Genomic DNA, 25,274 nt, shown 5'->3' on the forward strand with positions numbered 1-25,274 from the left:
TGATGGGGAATTGAGTGATGGTTAAAAAAATTCCATACCTCTATATTTTACACTGTTCTAGTCTGCTAATCAAATACAATTTTAAGTTAAACTTGATTTCAATGTCCCCACGCATATGCTGATGCAGCTTCAGATATATGGCATTATTGCTACATTGTTACTGAAAGACTGTGGGGAATCAGCAAGACATAACCTAGCATGTTCAGATGGAAGAGAAAAGTACATAATTGTATTTGAAAAGGAATTCCTTGTATGTTATTATGGTACAAGGTGAACGTTAGAGAATTCTTCAGAAGGAAATTTAAATTACAGTTTGAAGGGAGATATCTCACTGCATTATATGAAAGAGTATGAATTATATGCTAAAAGGGAAAGCAATATTACAGTTGAAAGGGAGTTTTCTATAGTACAGTTTGAAAATTAACTTGACATAATATGATCTCAAAGAGTAATGCAGATAGGTGGCCAGATTCAACACTATTCCTCTAGTTTTATGCAGATTTAACTGCCCCGATTTCAGTAACGAATGATCTAAAAGTAAATGAGGTCTATTGGAAATAAAATGTTAATGGTAGGAATTAATGTGCCACAGAATCATCTCAAAAGGGATTGCCTGTGAAGAAGGAAACAAATTGGATGTCACTAATTTCTCCTCTGTGGGTTCAAAAAAACGTATAGGTCATAATGTACAATTTCACTATGTCCTTCAGGTAGCTGTCCTACAGTATAGGTGCTATATGATGTGGCATCACAGTACAATATAGTATGTCCCAGATAAAAACTGCTTGTTTTTCCACAGTTTAATTTTTTGTTGGCAGTTGGGCCCAGAACCATAAAAAGACTTAGGCATTTTGGTGCTGAACTTTGCAATGCCTAACTTTTAGGCATGTTGAAAATCACGGGAACAACAATGGGATCCACAAAGCCAGAGTTAGGCACCCATGGTTCCTATACAATGAATGGGGAAAGAGAGGTGCCTAGGAATAGGGTTTGGCCCTTGATCTGCAAAAAGGAGAATTTCACTGGATGGGAGGATGGGAGAATCCGATGAAATGTCAGGCATCTCAAAGGTTCGAATCGGTGAGGTGCTTAAGGAGTCACAAAGAACTTGATAGATTTAGATACTTAAGTGGCTAAGAAGAAGCATGTGCCTCAAGAAAAGAAACAAAGAATACAAAGCCAGCGTTTATTTTCCAAACCAGCTCAGGTTTGTGCTACAGGTAAGATCTTTGTCACTCAGTTTCATCTACCCATTTAGGTAGCTTTGTGTATGGAATACAAGTAATGTCCTGTAATGGTCACATGAACTTTGTCTATTTTTATCAGCAAATATTTGAGACAGAGTCAAATTCAACCCTGGTGTAACACCACTGAAGTTATACCAGAGATGAATTTGGTCACTTTTATGTAGACCTATCCGTAGAGATCATCTGAAGAAACCACAGGAACATTACTTCCATCGCTGGTCTCAGGATTCAAGACCTCAAGGTAGGACATTTTGTTTGTGGAAGGCAAGGTTTATTGGAAAAACCTGCAATACTGAAAAGCCGTTCTCTGAGCTAGCAAAGGTAGTTTTCCTTTTTATCGTAAATGATCCTCAGTGTTGTTAATAGAGCACAGAAAATCCCCCCTATTACCCATCACTTTACACCTCTCTACACATAAGGACCTACACTACAACCACTGCCTTACCAGGCCTGTGTGATTGAACAGGACACTTCAGAACTCTTCAGCATCATCCGTTGTGCAGCTGGAAGGGATACCGTTGAGCAATACAAAGTATTTTCCTGGATGGATATAATGGGCTGCCTGTAGAGGAATCCCAAGCCTTGCCAGCATGGGGCTCCAGAGAGGAAAATGACTAGCTTACAGGTCTGGTAGTAAAAAGTGCACCAAACCTTGTTAGTTTATACAACGAGGGCTTTTAGTTTTATATAAACAGTTCTCATGTGGCACCTTAGAGACTAATTTCAGACTAACAAGGTCTAAGATGCCACAAGGACTCCTCGTTCTTGCTGATACAGACTAACACGGCTACCACTCTGAAAAAAGTTCTCATGAGCATACCCTTTATGCCATGGGCCAGATTCTGGCTCATGCTATGGCCTGTTTTGTTCTGGGAGTGCAAAGGAGCTGTAAAGCTCCCCTAAATGGGCAGATGAGAATTCCCTTGGGACGGAGGAACTCTGGGCTGGCATAGGACTGGTGTGGCTGAACAGCACTACCTCCCTGGCCTCTGGCAGTAGAAAGGGGCATGGTTGGAGGACACCGCACTCTTGTGATTTCCAATCAGTGTACTTGCTCCTTGGGTGTGATTATGAGCCAGTGTATCTAGAACAGCCCTGAGGCTATGAACAGTCAATGAACATACTGGGCCAGATATAAGGGTCTGCACCAGTTTCTGCCTGTGGAGACCTTGGCTGAGATAAAAGGGTCCAGTGCAGCAAGTTCACCAACTGAGGGTGACAGAGGTGTAAAATGCTAACCACCTCCCTTCTGCCTAATGAGCTCACCAGTGACCTATACAGGCCCAAGCCAGGATGGTTGAGGAATGCACTAACTTAATGTACCACTGCGGTAATCACAGAGCCCTAGGGGAGGACAGTGATGAAACAGCACTTGCCCTCGAGTGAATCCCCACTCCATGCAAGACATAGGCCAGGGAGACACAGTGGAATGACAACTGTTCCTCCATTCAGCATTGGCCCTCTCACCATCAACTTTGCCATGGAAGTCCGTGCAAATCGCTGCAAGACCTACAAAAACATATGTATTTTGGTGGGGCGTATTTGGAGTGCAGAAAATGGGCAGAGTTTTTATTGAATTTAAATTTCAGCACTTCAGGTCCAAAACAGCTCTATTATACATGTGTCCATATTTAAAAAATCATTAATAATTTTAAGAAATGAAAAAATAAGTTTAGAAATAAAAGGACTCATTACTGCCTACCTGCTTTTGTGAACAGACTGTGTGAAATCTGAAAGATGTTATAGGTAGATATCTTTGTTAAACTCATTTTTTCCCAGATCACTTCCAGATGCTCTTCTGTGACATATGGCACAGTGATAGTAGATTGTAGTGCCACTTTTTGCTGTTATCCTGATATATTCATTGGGCTACATTGTGACTGAAACATGTAACAATGGAACAATGAAGATTGTAGCCTTGCTCATCCACAGGAGAATACCCTACAGACCTCTGGAGACTTGTAGGCATATTTCATCCTTGAAATACTGAAAGTCCTGGAAATACTGTCCTCCATAGGACAATTTTCATCTTCAGAATTTTTCATTGATCTGTTCTCAGGCTGCCATCTCTGCCTAAACTAAACACAAGCTATTTCTGAACCATTCTCTGGGAAAAGAACTGAAGCTATTAGCGAATTATTTAACAATACTACAGGTAAATTATGTATTTATTATCAGAGGGGTAGCCATGTTAGTCTGGATCTGTAAAAAGCAACAGAGAGTCCTGTGGCACCTTTAAGACATAGGGTACGTCTTCACTACCCGCCGTATCGGCGGGTAGCAATCGATTTATCCGGGATCGATATATTGCGTCTCATTAAGACGCGATATATAGATCCCCGAACGCGCTCACTGTCGACTCCGGAACTCCACCAGAGCGAGCGGCGGTAGCGCAGTCGACGGGGGAGCCGCGGCCATCGATCCCGCGCCGTCTGGACCCCAGGTAATTCAATCCAAGATACTTCGACTTCAGCTACGCTATTTGCGTATCTTGGATCGATTCCCCTCCCCCCCTGTGTAGACCAGCCCTAACAGAGGGATTGGAGCATAAGCTTCCGTGGGTGAATACCCACTTTGTCAGACGCATGTGCGTCTGACGAAGTGAGTATTCACCCACGAAAGCTTATGCTCCAATCCCTCTGTTAGTCTTAAAGGTGCCACAAGACTCTCTGTTGCCATCTATTTATTGTTCATAGTTATTTGCCAAAGAGTTTGGGTGCAACAATTTGGTCATCTAAGTTCCATGGTATTGCTTCTGTTCTGTGCATGGATAACTTATAACGAATAGTGAATATTCTTGTTTGCACACATGCCCTGGTTAGCAGGCCAGTATAGCTATTTGCATGAAGAACAGCCATTGCACAGATACTCACAGGCAAAGATCCCATTTGCAAATAGTGAATAAAAAGGGGCATAAATGTGGTCACATGCAACAGCCATTCAAAATATGAACATATGTTTGCAAACACTGTTTCTGCAGTAGTCAGCCAATTCTAACAGCACCCTTCTTTTATAAAACTGTCTAACATTAATCCTCTACATGCCATACAGAATTTAATTTCTGCCAGGTGATTGCATTAAAGAATTAATTACCAAGAAGGGAATAACTAGGATGCAGTAGCAGGAATAGATTTTATGCGCTAATCTTCAGTTCTTTGTTTATCCACCCTTTGTCATCAGTTTATTTGCTGCCAAAATGCCTAAGCCTGGAGAATTAATAATTGTTGGCTGCTGTCTCACTGTATACAGAGATCATTTGTTAAGCCATTTGCTTGGGGGTGGGGTGGAGGAATGTTGACTAGCGACTGAAGTTTGGTTCTAATTCTATCCTGGTTCTATTAGGGGTATGTCTACATTGCAATGTAAACCCAGGATTAGTGGGACTCGAGTCAGCTGACCCATGTTAGGGAACCCTGGCCTTGAGCATCTTACATTGTATTTTAACCTTATGTTAAGACTTTTCTGACACATGCTGACAGGGGCAGCGATTTGTATGGGCCCATTGTACCCAGGCTCCAGCAAATTCAGGGCCCTGGGATCCTGGCTCCACCAATGTTCAGGGCTGGGTCTCTCCCACTGCTGCCCCCATGTGCCTCCCCCAGAGCATTCCCCAGTCCTGCCTGCCACACCCGCGCACCTCCCCCAGAGCGTCCCTGCCTGCTCTGGGCAGCAGGCGGCTACCCCCTACAGCTCCACGCTGTGCTCTCTCGCTGGCTGCCGCTGCAAACGGCTACAAGAGAGCAGCGCCGGAGGCAGGCTGAGGTGGCAGCTGCGCCAGAGGAGGGAGGAGGTGCATGGCAGCCCCTCCCCCCATCTGACAGGCGACTCCGAGGCGACTCTGGGGGGCTTATCCTGGCTGGACCTCCTGAGCAGCAGCCTGGGGGGGCTTGGGTGAGTGTCGTGCCGGAGGGGCTGAGGAGGGGGCCACCCTCCCCTCCCCTGGAGCTTGCTGCTGCCGGCGGGCAGAGGGCTGGGAGGAGTCCTCCTCTCTGGCACCCTGCCCCAGCCCCAGGGCAGCCTGCCTGCTGCACCGCAAAATCCTCATCCCTGGCCCAGCCCCACCCCCCCCCCCCCACACCCCAACCCTCTGTCCCAGCCCAAAGCCCTCACCCAGCACCCAACCCCCCTCCCAGAGCCTGCACCCAGCACCCCAAACCCCCTTCCGCACCCACTCCTGCACCCCAACCCTCTGTCCCAGCCCAAAGCCCACACCCAGCATCCAAACTCCCTCCCAGAGCCCACACCAAAACTCCCTCCCAGAGCCCACACCCCACACCACCCTTCTGCACCCAAACCCCCTCCCAGAGTCTTAGGCATGGGGGGGGGGGAAGGGGCGTGGGACTTGGACCTGTTCTGAGCACCACCAAAAATTATACAGACCTGCTGCCCCAATGCTGAGGATGATCAACGATGGATCACTTGATGATTACCTGTTCTGTTCATTCCCTCGGGGGCATCTTGCATTGGCCACTGACGGCAGACAGGATACTGGGCTAGATGGACCTTTGGTCTGACCCAGTATGGCCGCTCTTATGTTTTTATGTTCTTATGCTCAAGCCTACGGCTCTGGAATCCACAGACCCAAGTCAAAGTAACCCTATCTCAGAGTCCCTACTGCCCCGCCCCCTCTGAAATGTGGCCACTCTAGTCCTAGTACTGTGGTGCACTGTGGGAAAACTTTACTGGCTGCCCTGCATGTCACCAGGAAACAGGTAGCTTTATAAAAGTCTTGATTGGTTCACTCTCCATTGCAAACCCAGGAGGCTCTCTGACAGTGTACTGATCGGCAACCAGAAGAGAATGGGTTAACGCTGACCTGTGCTGCTGCCATTCACAAAGAGGGGTGGCTTCCGTTTTAATTACAGTCGATTGCAGGTTGTTGAGATAGAGAGGACTAAGGAAGTTGTCCCATGGAATTGTGGGATACTTCTGGCTGACTCCGAGGACCTGAGTCAAGCGAGGCTGAGTCTATACTGCAAAGCAATAGGGCTCGGACCCTGGGTCCCTCGAGCTTAGACCCTCCAGCCCTGCAGGGTTCTGGGACCAAGCTCTGGGTTAGCGCAATTGCAGTGTAGATGGAAGGGGGATTAGGCTTGAGCCCAGGGCCAAGCACAGCCTTAAATTGTAGTGTAGACATACCCTTAGTGACTTAACTATGTGACCTAGGGTAAGTCACTTCACCTCCTACTGTTTCATTTTCCCCTTCTGCAATATGAGGATAATGTGAAGATATTACTTCTTATTTACTATGGAGGATTGAGTACCAACCACAAGTACCTGGAGCTATGCAAATAACACTGTAATTGTAAAATTATGACTAAAAGAGTCAAGTATCTAACTCAGGGGTCTGCAACCTCTGGCACGCGGCTCGCCAGGGTAAGCACCCTGGCGGGCCGGGCCAGTTTGTTTACCTGCCGTGTCCACAGGTTTGGCCGATTGCGGCTCCCACTGGCCACGGTTCACCGCTCCAGGCCAATGGGGGCTGCGGGAAGTGGCGCCGGCTGAGGGATGTGCTGGCCGCAGCTTCCCGCCGCCCCCATTGGCCTGGAGCAGAGAACCGCGGCCAGTGGGAGCCACGATCGGACGAAACTGTGGACGCGGCAGGTTAACAAACTGGCCCGGCCCAACCCTGGCGAGCTGCAAGCCAGAGGTTGCCGACCTCTGATCTAACTTGTCAAGCCAGCCCTGGGGGTGAAAACATAGCGACATGTAAATCCAGTTTCTCTAAACATTATATGTACAAGTGTTGTCTCTCTTCACCTAACACTTAGCCAGATTCAAAATTTTCCTTTGAAGTTCTATGGGTTACATGAGAATAAATTGGAAATAAGAGACTGTCCATCTAGAAATGTTTGCTTTCATGGGATACTGCCAGACAGGAACCAAGCTAACTAAACATACTCGAAAGTATGGAAATGGAGAATATTTCTGTGTGCTAACGTAAAGAATGACCTCTTGTCTGGAATGGTGATGAGAAGAATGGAGCTTTAATTCAAAGACTCTCAGGAGGATGAGGCAAGAAAGAGACACAAAGGGAAGGAGAGCTTCTCTGTCAGAGAACAGTGTCAGATTGACTTTGAGATGCTGTGAAGGGGTCAGGAGTGGCGTAGCCCTGCCTGGTACCCTCTGCCAACGATTGCTCCAGCACTGCAGCGGTCTGATGGGGAAATTACACAAATGAATCATCTCAAAGCTGGGTTGAGGCGCTCTTCCTTCAGAGAGAGCTTGTTGGGCTGTGGCCTTAAACTGAATGAATAAATAATAGAAAGGAATACATCTATCCCTCCCTTCCTTCAGGCAGCAGCCATCTGTGGAGCTCCTGCCTTCAGTCAGCCCTCTCTCTAGGGACTGAGAGCTGAAAATCTGCTCTTCTCCCTGGTCTACCATCAAGTAAGCCAGGGTTTCCCTCTTAAGTGCCTCCCTCCAATCCTGACATCTACCACATGTGTGACTGGGTGGAGCCACCTGAACCCACATTAGCTCATTGCCCTCAAGCTGCCCAGTGTGGGCTTTGGATACCCCATCATAGATGCTGAGAGAGGAAAAGAGAGAGAAATCAGACAGTCTATGAATGTAAGACATTCCTTGTTTAAATTAACAGAAACTTCAAGATGATACTCCATCTAGGAAGCCTGTTTCCCAGAACCTAGATTAGCTCTGATGCGATTCTGAATAAAAGTATCATTTTCTAATAAATACCACTTTCTTTAAGAAATGTTTGGGTTAACCACAATGGGCTGCTCCTGGAGATAAAGAAAATCTTCTGGACTTTAAGGCCTTTTCTTCACTGTAAAAAAAAGTGTGTTTTACCCTCATGAAGACAAGGCAATTGTAGTTTTAAAACAAGTTAGCAGGTCAAGGTAAACTCTGTGCTCCATCATAGTCTTTACTTTAACTGCCAACATGTGTGAAAACTACAAACTGCTTTGTCTTCCCTAGGATTTTACCTCATGTTAAGTCCCACATGTTAACTAACACAAGGTAAAAACACACCTTTTTTCCTAGTGAAGACTCATCCTAAGAGGCGGAACAGGGTAAAAAGGTACCTGACCTCTAGCATTCAGCCAGAGGTCTGAGACAAGAGGTGGCCTATTCCCAAGAAGTGCATCTGGAACAGCTGCTGCAGTCCATGGTGGGGCACAAAGTAAAGCCTGGTGACTGCAAGAGTGACAAGAACGGGTGGTCTCAAGTTTACTAGGGTCTAACTAAAAAGTTGTCGAGAATGTTAATGTTGGGAAGTGCTTTGAGATCCTGGAATGAAAGGTACTATAATGTGTTTTTATGTTTTGAAGAGGAAGGCAAGGAGGAAGAGGGAGAAGAAAAGAAAGGATCTGACCTCTGACAGCACTCACTGATGAGCTTTCATTAGGCTGCAACAAAAGGTATAGGAGAAGGGAGAGTTAACTTTGATACTGAGATTCTACTAATCCAGCAAGATTCTATTGCTGCCCACTCATAATTATATTCTGACTAACATTTCCAGCTTAGCCCTGTTGTCCAACTTAAAAAGAAATAATGCTACAGAGTTCACAGTCAAAGAAGAAGAAATCAAAATTATAAACTGGGAAATCGTTTTCATTTCATGAGAAAAATAAGATTTTGGTGCCTAGAAGAATGAACAAATAAAGGGAACAATTGTACAAAACACTATTCCTGTCACAGACATTTAAACTCAGCTCCTCTTTTTCTTTAACTAAATTCTTCTTGTTTACATAAATCATGCATATGTTTCAAAAACAATAAAGCATCAAATACGTACATTTATAGTGAAGCTTTTCAGGTCAGAATATTGCCCTTTGCTGGCATAATTCCTGTCATTAAAAAAGATCCTACAGCACATAACTTATTATGTGCTCCGACGGTCTACAGGTCTAATTTACATCTCACAATCTTAGCCTATTTTTTGTGTGCCATTTACTCACTGACAGGATGCTCACAAATTTCTGCCAAAGCATAAAACCTCTTTCTAAACTGGTTGACAGTTATATATCAACCTTCTTTATTCTCATTTGGAAGAAAATTGGTGCTATCATATCTGTGACTGGTATCAGACAAGAAGGCACTGAAAATGTTTCTTTTACTTCTCTCATGGAGAGGTCCTCATTCTAGGATGTGAATAGTGGTTAGCTTGCCATTCTGGAGGAAGGGGCATTACTGTGGACTGTGCATAATATATATCTGTGCATGTCTGAATGAATATGCCAAAAATCTTATGGCCAGTTTTCTGGGAGAGGAAATGTTGCCAAGCAAATGGAGAGAGAGGGAGGGAATGACGCGGGCTGCCGGGCTTGCTGCAGCCCTGGCACCGGCTGGTGCAGACAGAGTGTGCAGTCTGCTCCCAGCAGGGCGCTCCCCTCCTCCGCGCCGCCGCCCCCTACAGTGGTGCACTGAAAGTCATCGGCAAAACAAACAAACAAAAAACACCAGGGCGCAGGGTGGCCAGAGCAGTGAACCAAAAAAAAGGTGGCCATGCCACCCTAGGATTGGACGGAATGCTGCCCTCATAAGCAAACTAGGGAAATGTGGTCTAGATAAAATTACTATAAGGTGGGTGCACAACTGGTTGAAAGACCAAACTCAAAGAGTAATTATTCATGGTTCGTTGTCAAAATGGCAGGGCTTATCTCACGAGGGGTCTCACAGGGATCAGATTTGGGTCTGGTACTATTAAATATTTTCATTAATGACTTAGATAATGCATCTGAGAGTACGCTTATACTTAGGGCCGTACCAAATTCATGGTCCATTATGGTCAATTTCACGGCCACAGGATTTGAAAAGTGGTAAATTTCATGTTTTCAGATGTTTAAATCTGAAATTTCACAGTGTTGTAAATGTGGGGGTCCCGACTCAAAAGAGGATTCTGGGGGGGGGGGTTCCACAAACCTGTTGTAGGGGGGTCATGGGATTGCCACCCTCACTTCTGTGCTGCCTTCAGAGCTGAACTGTCCCTCCCCTGCCCAACCAGAGCTAGGAGTCCCCTTTGCTGGGGCACTCTCAGCAGCACAGGGAAGATCAGACACAACTCCACAAGCCTCCTCCAGCTGCAGGAACCTCTGGAGCTGCTGTCCAGTCCCAGGGAGTGTCTGCAGCAGGGGGAGGCACCTGGAGGTGGGTCTGGTCTCTCCCTCCCCAGAGCAGCTGTGCAGGTGATGGACAAGTCCTGTCCCTCCCCTGCCTAGCCGGAGCTAGAGCCCCCTTTGCTGGGGTGCTCCTAGGAACAAGGGGACATCGGCTTTCATGGGGAAAGGCTTATTTCACGGTCCATGGTGTGTTTTTCATGGCCGTGAAATTGGGAGGGCCCTACTTATATTATTTGCAGATGAGATCAAGTTAGGAGGGGTTGCAAGCACTTTGGAGGACAGGATTAGAATTCAAAACAACCGTGACAAATTATTGATTTTCTTTTTGTTGATTTCAGACCAATTCTTTAAAGACAAGTGCAAAATATTAACTTAGGAAGGAAAAATCAAACTCACAGCTACAAAATCGGAAATAACTTGCTAAGTGGTAATACTGCTGAAAAGGATCTGTGGGTTATAGTGGATCACAAATTGAAGATGAGTCAACAATGTGATGCAGTTGTAAAAAAGGCTAATATCATTCTGGTGTGTATTAACAGGAGTATCGTCTGTAAGACACAGGAGGTAACTTTCCTCCATCTACTTGGCACTGGTGAGGAAAGAAACAAAAATGATCAAAGGTTTAGAAAAACCTGATACACGAGGAAAGGTTAAAAAATGGGCATGTTTAGTCCTGAGAAAAGCAGACCAAGGGGGGAACCTAATAACAATCTTCAAATATGTTACGGTTATACTGAGGACAGTGATCAACTGTTCTCCATGCCACTGAAGGTAGGACGACAAGTAACGTGTTATTCTGCAGCAAGGGAGATTTACGTTAGCCATTAGGAAAAGCTTTCTAACTACATCAGTAGTTAAGCACTGGAACAGGCTTCCAAGGAAGGTTGTGGAATCCTCTTTATTGGAGGTTTTTAAGAACAGGTTGGACAAACACGTGTCAGGAATGTTTTAGGTTTACTTGGTCCTGCCTCAACACAGGGGGCTGGACTTGATGACTGCTTGAGTCCCAGCCAGCCCCACATTTCTATGATTCATGTGAACTTAAAGGGCAATCAACATGGTTTGTTAGGGTGAAACTATTGTATGAACAGAACTTTGGAAAAAAGTCTGTGGCTGTTTTTAATATCATCCTATGTTTATGAAAAATTAAATACGGCTGGATAGAAGGAAGACTTGTTATTTCTTTCCAACCCTTGAACAAGTTATGGGTACAAAAAGAGCTGTTTTGTTAGAGACAAACACATTTCACAGATACTACATTTTCAAAAAGAGGGGTATAAAGTAACTCCTGTGATAGTTCTTTGATGAGCCAACTTTCAAGGTAAAGTAATGGATGATTCTCTGGGCTCTATATCAGGAGAGGTGTCTTCACAGATTAATTCTTTAACACTTTGAGCCTGATTTTCAACTACCTAGCACTTCGTGTAGCCATTAATAACTGTGCAAAGTGAGTGTGAACTAAATATAAATACTATCATTAATGTGAACTAAGAATTCTAATTTGGTGGCATTCTACACCACCCTACTTTGAAAGGTCTCAATGATATCACAATCATTACTATGAATTATTTATATATTACAGTAGCACCTAGAAATTCCAATCAGGATCGAGGCCCCCACTGTGTTAGGAACTGTACACACAAATGAGAAAAAGATGTTCCCTCCCCAAAAGAGCTTACAATATAAGTATATGAGGACAGACAACATCTTGATACAACCAACAGATGGGGGCAGCATAAGGTAAGAGTAAGATGAGTAGTTAATTGACAAGAGGCAAGGCCAGGTAGAATCAGGTCATTTTTATATACTTCTTGTAAATTAGTTTCACCCTTTGAGAGCTAAAATTGTTTTTGTTCCCTCATATTTCATTTCTTGGGGACCTTGACACTTTTGGCAAGGTCCAATTGAAAGCCTCTCATTGTATAGATGTGAAAGAGTGGAATTGGTCTATTTTACCTTAGATAGAGGCAAAGACTATTATTCTGGAAGGTAAGGCCAATTCTGTCCATTTATCCACTGTAGGTTACAAGAAGACCCTGTCTAGTGATCAGAAGCCATTTTCAGAGAAGTAACAGTTTTCTCTCTTGTTGAATGGGGTAAGAGGTGGGCGTTCTCTAAATTGTTTCACTTTAACTGGGAAAACTTGTCACTGTTATGTGAGGATTAAAAAGTATGCTGAGCAAGAAATTTATGTCCTAGTTTGGACCATCTGGGAGATCTTAATTGTCCCTTTTTGTTCTTTTCCATAACCAAAAAAGAGAAGTATTTGATATGTTTTTTAAGAGAAAAACATTTATTTTCTGTTACTTTAATTACTTGGTCTGGTACTTCCTTAAAAATTCCATAAAATCTGAAAGCCAACTCAAAGTTCCATGGTGTAACAGCTCGTCCAGAGATAACTGTACTTTTATTTGTTAATTTAGTTGCAATCTTAAGAAAAATCATAAAGAAGCATAAAGGCCATTATACAAATGGACCACAGCTACAATTTCATATATGTGACGCCAACAGACGCTGGTCAGTGGCGGGCAGGATCGAACCTGGGAACTCAATGCCTGAGCTAAAAGCCATATGGCTTTTAGCTAAGGCTGTAGAGCAGACTCATTAACCTCTAGAGGGGACAGAACATCACACCCAGGAAGGTGTGTGGGTTACAGATGCACCTCAGATAGTGTGGATTTAGGCACTAGCAACTAATCAGCAATGCTTAATTTGTGCCAGAGCTTGCCAGGGCTGAGCCCCGGCACCTCTAGGCTTGGCATTCGTAGCCCCGGCACCTCTGGCCTTGCTGCATCAGTTATGAATGTAAAAAAATTGCTTGAGCCCAGGCACTTCTTTCATTACAAATTAAGCACTGCTAATCCGTGGGGAGAAAAGAGATGCTCCTAACAGCATAACTGATGTGTTGTTATCTAAGACATTCAATTTCTGTATTTAGGCCCAGATCCACAAAGGGACTTAGGCACTTAAGCCCTAGATTTAGGTGCCCAAATCCCACTTTTTGGCCCCACTGCAATCCATGAAACGCCCATGTGGTTACCACCTAACCCTGTCAGCTCGTAAAGTCAGTCAGCACCTAAATTTTCACAGTAAAATTCCCTAGGCGCCTAAGTTTCAGTCTGTGGACATGTGTACTGGTGCCTCGGACAGGGATCTGGATGCCTATCTCATGCCTAAGCCTCAGTGCAATCCTCAGACCAGGAGAAGATAGGTATTTGCCTGCATATGTTGTCTCAGGACTCAATCCAGTAGGTGTACTCAGAGGCCAGCTATTGGATCAGGCCCCATTCAAAACCCAGCTGGAAGAGGAGGAATAGATGTCTTCTTCATAACTTTTAGCCCAGTGGTTAGCGCACTCACCTGGGATGAGGGAGACACAAGTTCAATTATGCCCCTCTGCATGATGGGGAGAAAGGATTTGCACCAGGATCTTTTATCTCTCAGGAAAGTGATCTAATGGGTAACCACCAGGCTATGCAAAATTCTGATTTGGGTTCACCTCAATTTCTCCTGTTGTAGCTGTTCTACTTTGTATAAATAATTAAAAAGTTATTGTGGGGAAAAAAGCAAATGAAGACAGACACTATAGTCTGGTACAGTGGGAGGTGGGAGACCCAGGGTGTAGTCCCACTGCTCCAATGACTGTTTAAATTATTTACCCATAGTGGAACAGCTTCAAAAGGACAGACAGACAGAGAACCCCACATCTGAACAGGCAATAGTTAGGCGTCTCTCCTGAGAACTAGAAAATCCCTGTTCAAATCCTTTCTTTCCAAAAGGTGAGGGGGGAATTGAACCTGCATCTCCCACATCCCACTCTAACCACAGGGATAAAAGTTACAAGGGAGGCACACACACCACCTCCTCTGGTGTTTCTTGTAAGAACAGTTAGGTGCCTCATCTGCTTGACTCCAGGAGAGGGCTCTTGTGGACTGTAAGCAGAGATAGGCGTCTCCTTGGAGCCAGGACTTAGGTGTGTACTGCTTGCAAGGGATGGAGTTCGGGGCAAACCCCTCATTGACAGGTTACAAAGTAGCAGCTGTGTTAGTCTGTATCCACAAAAAGAACAGGAGTACTTGTGGCACCTTAGAGACTAACAAATTTATTTCAGCATAAGCTTTCGTGGGCTACAGCTCACTTCTTCAGATGCATAGAGTGGGACACACAGACAGAAGATATTTATACATACAGAGAACATGAAAAGGTGGAAGTACACATACCAATTGTAAGAGGCCGATCAATTGACATGAGCTATCAGTAGTGACAGACTTGAAGGTGTCAGTTTTGCAACAAAAAAACTTCAAAAACAGACTCCAAAGAGAAACTGCTGAACTTGAATTAATATGCGAATTAGACACAATTAACTTAGGCCTAAACAGAGACTGGGAATGGTTGGGTCGTTACACTAATTGATTTTTTCCCCCCCCATGTTAAGTTCTCCTCACACCTTCTATGGGTCATCTCGATTATCACTTCAAAGTTTTTTCTTCTGCTGCTACTGATAGCTCATCTCAATTGATCGGCCTCTTACAATTGGTATGTGTACTTCCACCTTTTCATGTTCTCTGTATGTATAAATATCTTCTGTCTGTGTGTCCCACTCTATGCATCTGAAGAAGTGAGCTGTAGCCCATGAAAGCTTATGCTGAAATAAATTTGTTAGTCTCTAAGGTGCCACAAGTACTCCTGTTCCCTCATTGACAGTTTGCGTTGGCTAGCTTAGGTAGCTCCCTGCCTACTACACTGGCTTTTGTAGATCCCATTTTTAGGTGCCTCGCTCTCCCCATGCATTGTCCCTTGGTGGATCTAGGCCTTAGTGCCTTATCCAATACCCACTGAACTCAATGGAAAGACTTGCATAGACCTCACTGGAGCCAGGTCAGGCCCTCAGAGAATATTTCCCTTTCAAAATGATAGAAGATTTTATTTTAACACTTGGCAGCTCTTGCTGAATTTACTTTTAAAACAAGTGATCTTATGTAGCTTTTACATTTTTGCCAGACTTCTGTGGAAAGACAACTTCTGTTTAAAAACATTCAGCTTGACTTCAAATTGTTCAACAGGAGAATGAAGAGATAATAGCTTTGCTCTTTTACTGTCACCAGACAATAGAGGACACTTCTCTTAAGCTCTATGTTCTCCGGTATAACTGGTAAATAAAGTCTTTATAATTTCTAATCAAATTATTGATATCATCACATTATTCATGTGATGGTGCTTTGTATTTATACTATGCCTGTAAGAGCAGCATCTCAAAGCCATTTTGCAGTTATATTATAGATATCTTTTGGGCAGTTATTTTGCTACAGGAAATGGATAGATGACTGTCACAAGTAATTTGCTATGAGTGAAAGGTAACATATCAGCAAAGTTGCTTGAGGAGAACCAATGAGCTAAGCCAACAGAGAAATTTTTAACTGATTTTATTTCACTCCCTTTTGTCCCAGTTTGACCAGACATTTCACTACACAGATTTTTTTTTTTTACCCTAAATGCTGTATATATTTTATTCACCTACCTACAAATGTCTGGATAAACCCTAGGAAATGATGTTTATTTTTTTTAAGGCAATTACTTAACAGTAGGAGACTAAAACAGTGGGGTAAAACAAACTCATGGCTAATGATTGGATGCCCTATTTTAGTCAAAGACCAAAGGATAACTCAGAGTCTGGATTCATGACAGTCCACAGCACAAATTCATGTGATCAAAGCAGCAGTTATAGTAATTAAAACAAAGCTTTCAAATATTTAAATGAGGCCATAATTATTCCCTTTTCAGATGGAGGATGGCTCTGAATCCCTGTAATCTCTCTGGAAACATTAAAAGCTTATAATGGCAGTGAGGAGAATTCCCTCATGAGATGAGGAAAATGCAGAATTGCAGAAGTGAAATGGCAGATAAGGCAAAATTAAAAACCCTTCTTGTAAGAGCAGCAACATATTTGAGCTTGTGCACCCTACTGTTCCTACCCCTGAGATGATCAAATATAAGGATGGTTAGAATGCTTCCCTCAGTTCATCTAAACTGTTGTAACAGGCCATGGGGAGACAAGTGGTCTTTGCAAATAGCTTGGATCAAACCATATTAGGCCTAAAAATACAGGTATCAACTCAGTGAATTGCATCTGAACACTAACAGGGAATTGGTGAAGCACAGGGAGCAGTGGTATAATATATTGCTTCTGGTCAATCCTTATAAATATGTGGGCTCCTACAATCTGCAGTAGCTGAAACTTCCAAGTGGTCTTCCAGCATATCCCACAAAGAGCACATAACAATTATTCAGTATGGAGGTTCCAGAATCAGAGTTAACTAAGACAAGTTCCTCATCCAAGACAAACGTTAGGGGCAGCAGAAGCAAGGGAGCAGGGAGATGAGTGCCCCTGCAAAGGAACATTGCTCCTAGAGGACCTGGTGCAGCCATGGGGCCCAGGATCAGGCCAGAAGGCAGGAAGTGGGACCCAGAAGGGCTGGAATGGGCCTGGGTTCAGATAGGAAAACCTGAGATCCTCCTTCCCAGCTTGGAGCCGGCTGTCCTGTCCCTGTCTGAGTCTCAGTGTCTCACCTCACGCCCCCTCCTATCCTTCTCAGACCCCTATTTGCAGCGATTTTCTGCCACGCCCTTTTCCCCCACCGACAAATGCCAGCTATCATTTTATCAAGTACAGGTGAAAAAAGACATTTCTAGCTCCAAAACTACCAAGTGCTCCAGGCGCAAACTGGAGATCCAGATGTACCCCAAATTATGAACCACATTGAGAAAGGATGGCCAGACCTCAGTCATGGCGAGGGTAACTATTCTTTTCCATACATTCAAGTTGCACCCTATCCAACCACCATCCACTTCTATCTTAAATGGATTAAGCCTTAGACAACTTACTGTCATTCAAAACAATAAGAAAACAAAGTCATTATATCATCCATGTCCCATGAAAGAAACAAAGCTGCCCATCATTGCCATATTGATGGAACTGCAGCACAAGCCGCTGCATCTCCCCAGTAGCCTCAACCCATGCTGAACAAGAGGGGGTAACAGATTAGTCCTCTGTTGTTGGATGAGCAGGTTGGATGAGCACCACTCTATTATGCAGCCTTGCCAGGGTCAAGAGCCAAGTGAACAGAATTTGCGAATGGTATTAAATGCTGCCGACAGATCTAAGAGAGTCAGTATGGACACCTGACCTTTGCTCATCGCTAGGAGGAGTTAGTCCATAAAACCTAAGTATCCTCAATAGAATTGCCATTTCAAGAACTGTATTATTGGGGATCAGAGAGATCAGAGAACTCTAGGTGAGGATGGAGATGCTTTACCACAATGTCTCAATAACCTTGTCCCAAAAAGCTAGGATAGAGACAAGGCAATAGTTAGTGAGACCATCAACTTCAAGAGATGGTTTCTTGAGCAAGGGCCTTACAACTCCTCGTCTGGGACATACTGCCTCCTGTCCGCCCTCAGAAAGGCATTAATGATCACAGTCAATAATGTACTCAGTACCTCTCTGCTGGAATTTACTAGTGATTAGGGGCCTGGGTAACAACTAGAAAGTAGGTAGTAAACTAAGCTAGGCCAGCACAGCCAGAACCTCTGGGAGCAAAAGCGGTTGGAATGGAGATGATGCGGCATTTCACCTGTGAGATCTTATTTTCTAAACTTAACTCCTCACAGTGAGAAAATCTTATGCTTTCTTCCAGACAGTGGTAGACTAGATTTATCAAGCTATCCACAACCCAATACAGTTTCAAGAGATGAAACTTCATGGATGCTAATATGGAAGGAAAGAAAACTTTCTTCCCCTCTGCCACAGCCATAGCACAGGATTTTAAAAAATTCTCCATGCTGCAACTGATCAACCGTAGAGTGGAATGACTCTCTAAAACGCTGACTTCAACTTACATGTACTTTATTTGTAACAAGTTATCTGTACACCAAGGCCACTTGTATGGATGGCATATGAGGGAAGAGCATTTAGAAAACATGGTACAGTAACTCCTTGCTTAACGTTGTAGTTATGGTCCAGAAAGATGCTACTTTAAGCAAAACGATATTAAGCAAATCCAATTTCCCCATAAGAATTAATGTAAATAAGGGGAGTTAGGTTCCAGGGAATTTTTTTTTGCCAGACAAAAGACTATATTTTGTATATATATATATATATATATATATATATATACACACACACACACAAACACACACACATATATACACAGTATACATTTTAAACAAACAATTTAATACTGTACACAGTGGAAGAGGGCAGGATAGGTCCCAGGGAATGCCTTACTGCTAAATGATGAACTAGCACTTGGCTGAGCCCTCAAGAGTTAACACATTGTTGTTAATGTAGCCTCACACTCTACAAGGCAGCACCAATGGAGGGAGGGGAGACAGCCTGGCAGAGAGAGACAGAGACACACACCATTTGTGTGTGAGAGAGACACGCATTGCCCCTTTAAGTACACTGATCCCACTCTAAGTACATTGCCTTTTTAAGTAGATCAGCAAGTTGAGGATTTAGGAGCCTAAAATGACAGTTAGGCACCTGAATCCCTTTGTGGATCTAGCTCTAAATACATTTTTCTCTCCAGCCTAGTTTTAAATGTTCCAAGCCAGGGAGGTTCCAGAACATCACATCATATAGTATATTTTTAGATCATTATCATGTCTTCCACACCTTTAGTTGTCACTGAGCCAAGCTGAATTTATTTAGCTCTTTCAATCTTGCCAATCAGTTTTTCCCACCCCCTAATCTTTTATGTTGTTATTCACTAAGTTCTAACAACAGAATTTAATATTCTACATGTAGTTGCAAGACAGCTGTAAGGAAGAGAGTTATTAGCTCTCTGATCCATGACATGAGGCATCTGTGCTTGAAGTCCAAAACTACTTTGGCCTTTTTTGGCGCCGTATCACTTTGCCCACTCAAATGTCTCTCACCAGGAGACATGCACAGGTAAACAGATGCCTGGCTGTTCCTCAAGGGGGGAGGTGAGAAAAAAATATAGTCACTTTATTATAAAAGGTTGAGGAACTTAGAAAGCTATTAATAATTATTAATGAAGAGTAGGTAAGGAAATACAGAGTAACTTTAGCTATTAATAAAGATTACATGCATCCTAAGGTGTGAAGAGAATTAGCTAATAAATTTACTGAATTCCTGACAATTATGTTTGAAAAAAATCACATATGGGGAGACACTAGAAAACTTGGAAGTTAATAAACTGTAGTACTGATATTCAAACAAAGGAAAGAAGAGTGATCCTGGCAATTACTGTCCTTTAAAAGTAACTTCCATACCTAGGAAAATAATGTAAGAAGAACTGTGCATACATCTAGACAATATTGGAACAACAGGTAGAATAATGGTAACTTCGCTAGTTGACTGGCTGCATGCTGAAACAAAGTAGGCATTGAGTAGCTCTGCCTTCCTATCATCTTCCTTTACCAGCTCACCTTCTCCATTGAGCAGCAGACCCACACCATCCTTGTTTTTTCTTCTTCTTTTTTTTTGTCTGACATATTTGAAGAACTCTTTGTGCTGTTTCTAACATTTCTTGCCAGTTGTAACTCATTATTTGCCTTGGCTTTCCTGATTTTGTCCCTACATGCTCGCATTTATTCCCATGTATACTTCCATGGTGACATTCCCGTTCATCCATTTTCTGTATATATCCCTTTTGGTTTTTAGATGGTTTTTTGAATTTTAGTAATACATTTAATAGTGACCCCCAAAATCTGAAGTATTGGATTAATTTCCCCTAGATATATTAGGTCCATTTTCTAAAATGAATCACATTTTATTATTATTTCTACCCTATTATTTTCTACCTCTTTAGATCAGTTTGTATGATTTCTCTGGCTTCACTGGTGTTTGCAGCTGCGCACAATTTAGTATCAATGGCATATTTCATCAATATCCTTTTTATTCCCTTTCCTAGATCATTGATAAAGATATTTAATAAGACGGGTTTAGTACTGATTACTATTGTACTCAACAGACACATCTTCCCAATGCCAGACATTATCACATACATTACCGTTTGTTTATGCTCTGTCATCCAGTTTTCAATCCATATGATAGTGTTTTTATTCAAGTCAAATTAATTTTTCAATTCAGATTTCAGGAGTCACTATTGTAGTAAGATGAGGCCCTGAAACATAAGCTCTTGTGTCAGAGGCCCAGTCTGAGGCCTGAAGCCTGAACCAAAGTACTTCCAGGCACTGCTAAGCAAAAGCTGGGCTGTGAGCCAGAGACAGGCCCCGCTCACAGAAGTTGGCGAGAAGAAGGTTGTTAGAAGCAGGTGCTTAACATATAAGTGCTAATAAGAGGAACTTGTGCCAAGATGGCACCTGGACAGTCCAATACAAGGACACTCCATAGACATAACAAGGAACAGGCAGGTGTATCTTGAAGACAGGGTCGAAAGTACAGCATGATGGATAGGTCTGTTTGTCTGAAACAACATGATCAAAGGGGGAGACAGCACCCTAATGAGCCAAGAGGCTGTACCTCAATACGTCAGTAGGGATGAGTAATCTGTCATGTAACTGTATAAAAGTAGGTCCCGGAGTGCGCATCTTTGTCTGGCCTAGGGGGCAGTGGAAAGTCCCATCACTGACTGAGTCGGTCCATTGCCAGGGGGCACAAATTCGTAGTATGGCTTGTAGAGTCTACGGGAAACTATTACTGTGCTTCGTTTGACAATAAACCTGGTTCAGGTTCCTTCGTACCTTACTAGAGTCTGTGGTCTTTGGGGGTTCTCTCGGGGTCTGCTGTGTCAGCTATCTGCGCAGAGCTGGGGCAGCACACAAAGGGAACACGCACGCAGCCATCTGTTATCATCGAACAAGAAGCAGAGCACCACACCAGTAGCCACTGACAACAACTATCAAGTGACATCAACATTATTTTACTAGGGTCAGAAGTTAGTGTTACAGGAAAGCAATTGCTAGAGTCACTCTTCTTTACTTTTTTTTAAAAAATATATATATAGATATCACTACTACAATTTGAGAGCAAAATAGACTCCACATGACTAAGAGTCTTTATGATAGAAGACATTTCTTGTAAAAATCCTTTGTGTGAGCCTTGTAGACCAAATAAACTTGATTCATCCTGACTCCTCCCATTCCCCAGAACAAACCCCAGAAGAGGGAGAGAGGCAAGGGGATGGTGCCATGCTAAGCCCACCGTAAGCATGGAAGAGGGACATCTATGCCTGAGGGCTCCCTTCATATATGTGTAGGGCCCTACCAAATTCATTGTACATTTTGGTTAATTTCACAATCATAGGATTTTAAAAATTTCATGATTTCAGCTATTTCAATCTGAAATGTCATGGTGTTGTAATTGTAGGGGTCCTGACCCAAAAAGGAGTTGTGTGTGTGTGGGGTGTTGCAAGGTTATTGTAAGGGTGTGGGGGGTTGCAGTACTGCTGCCCTTATTTCTGAGCTGCTGCTGGCGGCAGCGCTGCCTTCAGAACTAGGCAGCTGGAGAGCAGCGGCTGCTGGCCAGGAGACCAACTCTGAAGGCAGAGCCGCTGCCAGCAGCAGCGCAGAAGTAAGAATGGCATGGTATGGTATTGCCACCCTTACTTCTGTGCTGCCGCCTGCAGAGCTGGGACTTCAGTCAGCAGCTGCCACTTTCTGGCCGTCCAATCTGAAGGCAGCAGCGCAGAAGTAAGGGTGGTATGGTATGATATTGCCACCCTTACTTCTGCACTGCTGCTGGCGTCATACTGCCTTCAGAGCTGGGTGCCTGGCCAACAGCTGCTGCTCTCTGGCTGCCCAGCTCTGAAGGCAGGGCAGAAGTAATGGTGGCAATACCGCAAGCCCCACTAAAATAACATTGTGACACCCCCCCTTCAACTCCCTGTTGGGAAGGACCCCCAATTTGAGAAACACTGGTCTCCCCCATGAAACCTGTATAGTATAGGGTAAAAGCACACAAATGACCAGATTTCATGGGAGGAGACGAGATTTCACGGTCCATGGCGCGTTTTTCATGGCGGTGAATTTGGTAAGGCCCTATATATGTGTCTAAGATGGCATGATCTGACCCAATTATTTTCAGTTTATCTGCCCTCTTTTAAATGTTGGTTTTAGGCTCCCTGGGCTCAAGTTTTGCCCTCATTTACTGTTCCACTTCCCTAAAATAATTAAAGAAGATAATTGAAGAATAAGACACAACAAGCAGTGCATTTAAGAGCTTATTATAGTTTCAAGTGGTGTTCTGAGACACAAATGGCCAAAACCTGACCTGACAGCTGAGAAGAGCAACAGACACTATAAAATACGTAAGCCTAAGTGTCTCATCACTGTTATGTAATGGAATGTATATATACAATTAGGAAAATACACTACTGCATGCACTGTTACAGACACAGATAAGCATTGCTGACAACCAATCAGAATGGTTCAAATTTTTCCAAAAGTCTGAAGTCATTTCATTATAAAAAATTACACACTCAAGTGTGCAATGATTTGCAAAATGTAATCACATGAAAAATGAGTGTTAAACAAGCAAAATGCTGAATGCTGCCAACAGAACTGTATGGGTTAATAGGTGGTTTTTAAGAAAGCCTTTTCAAACAAAGCCTTCAAAGGTTATCGTGCTACCTTATGGATCAGTTGGTAAAAATGTTTTGCCAAATGAATGTAAGGAAACTTAAAACTGTCGGCTTTCGCCTACCGTACCAAGATCAGTCTTAAGATCTGTTGGCAGACTTAATTTTCTTGATCCTTTAACTGAAACAACAGAAAAAGGAGAAAGGCAGTTGTTAATAATTAAGAAAGAAAAAGGAACGAGGGAGAACAACATGCCATCTTCCGCTTAAAATCATGTTGCACATTTTGTATCAGCGTAGAAAGGCTGAAATGGTGTTCAAATGTGTTCAGAAATGGTGTTTGCCTAGCATCATTCAGCAAAATAAATTAATCTGAAGACAGAAGCACTGGAAAAGCCAGTATTCCAGCTGCAGAGAAGTGAATGGTCCTTTACAAAGTCTTTGCTGTGTATTGCAATATCTTACCTTACCATGACTGGCATACCAAAAAAGCAAATGAGATTAAGGCAAATATTGCAAAGGCTGGTGATGTAGCACTGCATAAAAGTATTTTAATAACTGGAAATCAATTTAATAAGGGTGCTACTGAGTCAATGGGTTCTGATGACATCATACCTTAAGACATCAATTGTAAAGGAGAGGGCTTATTGCATATATGATGGAGGCAGCACACATTACAGTATATATTATAGATGAGGGGACAGATTGCATAGAAATGAAATACATTAGCTTTAAGATAAAATTTAGTATTTTCTAGACATCAAAACACTATATTGAGTTTATTTCATTTGCTGAAAACTTAATTATGTGTACTTTAATGAGAGAGTACCTGAAAAATGTTGCAATTAAGAATCTCTCATTTTGCTTCTGTTCAGAAACTTTTCCTTCAATATCACTTCAACACAAACAACATTTTAAGCCATGAGCACCACAGAGGAATTCAAATGTAGCATGCCTTATAGGAGTCAAAGGGATTCTGGATTTGGACAAAATGCCTTAGGAAGTCATTTATTGAGTACTTAGAAGATTGTTTTTCCAATGCAGGACTTTTATTTTAATTTCATAATTCATTTTTGTTTTCAGAAATGCATGCCACTCTTTTCTATGTTCAAATCAGAGCTATATTTACCTATATTTGCTCTGATAGTTTCCTTGCTTGGTCTCTGCCACAAGAGTTTTATTTTTAATTTGAGCCAAATCCCAGGCTGGCATTGGCTGCAGGTATAGTGGGGTGGGGCTAGCTGAACCCACAGATTTTCTTTAATTTCTGCTGTGCAAGGCACCAGTTTCTCTGCTCCGTCACACACCTAATGATGACACTTAAATAGGTCTGGCAGAATTTGATTTTTAATTTATTGTAAGTTTGATGGATAATATTGATGCTTACTCTTAAGCATTTTATTTGATTTTTATTGATTTAAATGTTTACCTTGGTGGAAAATTATGGGATTCAGAATATACATGTCAGACAATAATTATTTAATTACCGTAGATACTGAGATTCAAAATGTTAAAATTTTATAACCATTGAAACACAAATTGTCAACATCACATGTCAAAACATACAAAGTAAATATCCTTAAATCGAACTCTAAGTTCTCAAGCAGCATTTTTCTTACTTTGCCTATCTGTAAATTTCAATTATATACTGAAAAGTTTTTTGTCAGTGTGTGTGTGTGTACACAGTGAAATTGATGTTTACCAACATTACCAATAAAAATCTAATCCTTCTAAGCCTATACGTAAAGGACAGATTTTTTGTGCTCACAGTATGTGCTCTCAATTGCATGTCTAATTGCTATAACTTAGTGTACAAATAGCCAAATAAACAAGGGACAGAAATATCTGTTCCTAAAAGTTCCTGAATCAATTTTCCTTAATGAGGTATGGTGAAAAACAGTAAGTTTACTAAATAAGGCACTGATCCTAAAATGTGTTATGTATGGGCTTTTGTAGAGCCCTGTTTACTTTATTCATGGCATAAAAGTTTCATGTGAAGCCTCAGAGTTTATGGCCTGTTTTTTCACAGTGATACTGAGCACTCACAGTTCCAATGGTAGACTGAAGGTAGTATACAGACTTAACTTTTGAACTCCAAATCACAGATGATAAATAAAAATGTAATTTGGCTTTCTTCATTCAATCTTGCACTCCTGAGTTAAAATAAGGCATCATAATAACACCCACAAAGAGTGAGCTCAAAACATCAATCAACATATTTCTTTCCACTGTCTGAGATTTTTAAACAGGCAATAAATCAATCAAATGTCACTGTATGGTAAACCATACTGTCATCATGAGAGACACATTTAAAAAGAGAACTGTTTACATTCTGCAATTTTTCCTAATTTATGTTTCCATTAAAAGAAAACTTTTTG

At 42.6% G+C, this 25,274-nt stretch overlaps 1 protein-coding gene across 8 annotated transcripts in view; it reads right to left on the minus strand.

Annotated features, from left to right (window-relative positions):
* The window catches only part of STXBP5L (syntaxin binding protein 5 like), a 309,553-nt gene that overhangs the window by 37,523 nt on the left and 246,756 nt on the right, over nucleotides 1-25,274 (minus strand). For 4 of the 8 annotated variants that reach the window (XM_034788402.1, XM_034788410.1, XM_034788387.1 and 1 more), the window contains one exon: nucleotides 23,027-23,077. The exons of the other annotated variants lie outside the window; for them this stretch is intronic. In XM_034788402.1, the coding sequence (XP_034644293.1) occupies nucleotides 23,027-23,077 (51 nt within the window). The remainder of the gene's footprint in view (nucleotides 1-23,026; nucleotides 23,078-25,274) is intronic. 8 annotated transcript variants of the gene reach the window in all.

This window comes from Trachemys scripta, chromosome 1 (assembly GCF_013100865.1).
Source record: "Trachemys scripta elegans isolate TJP31775 chromosome 1, CAS_Tse_1.0, whole genome shotgun sequence".
NCBI lineage: Eukaryota > Metazoa > Chordata > Testudines > Emydidae > Trachemys > Trachemys scripta.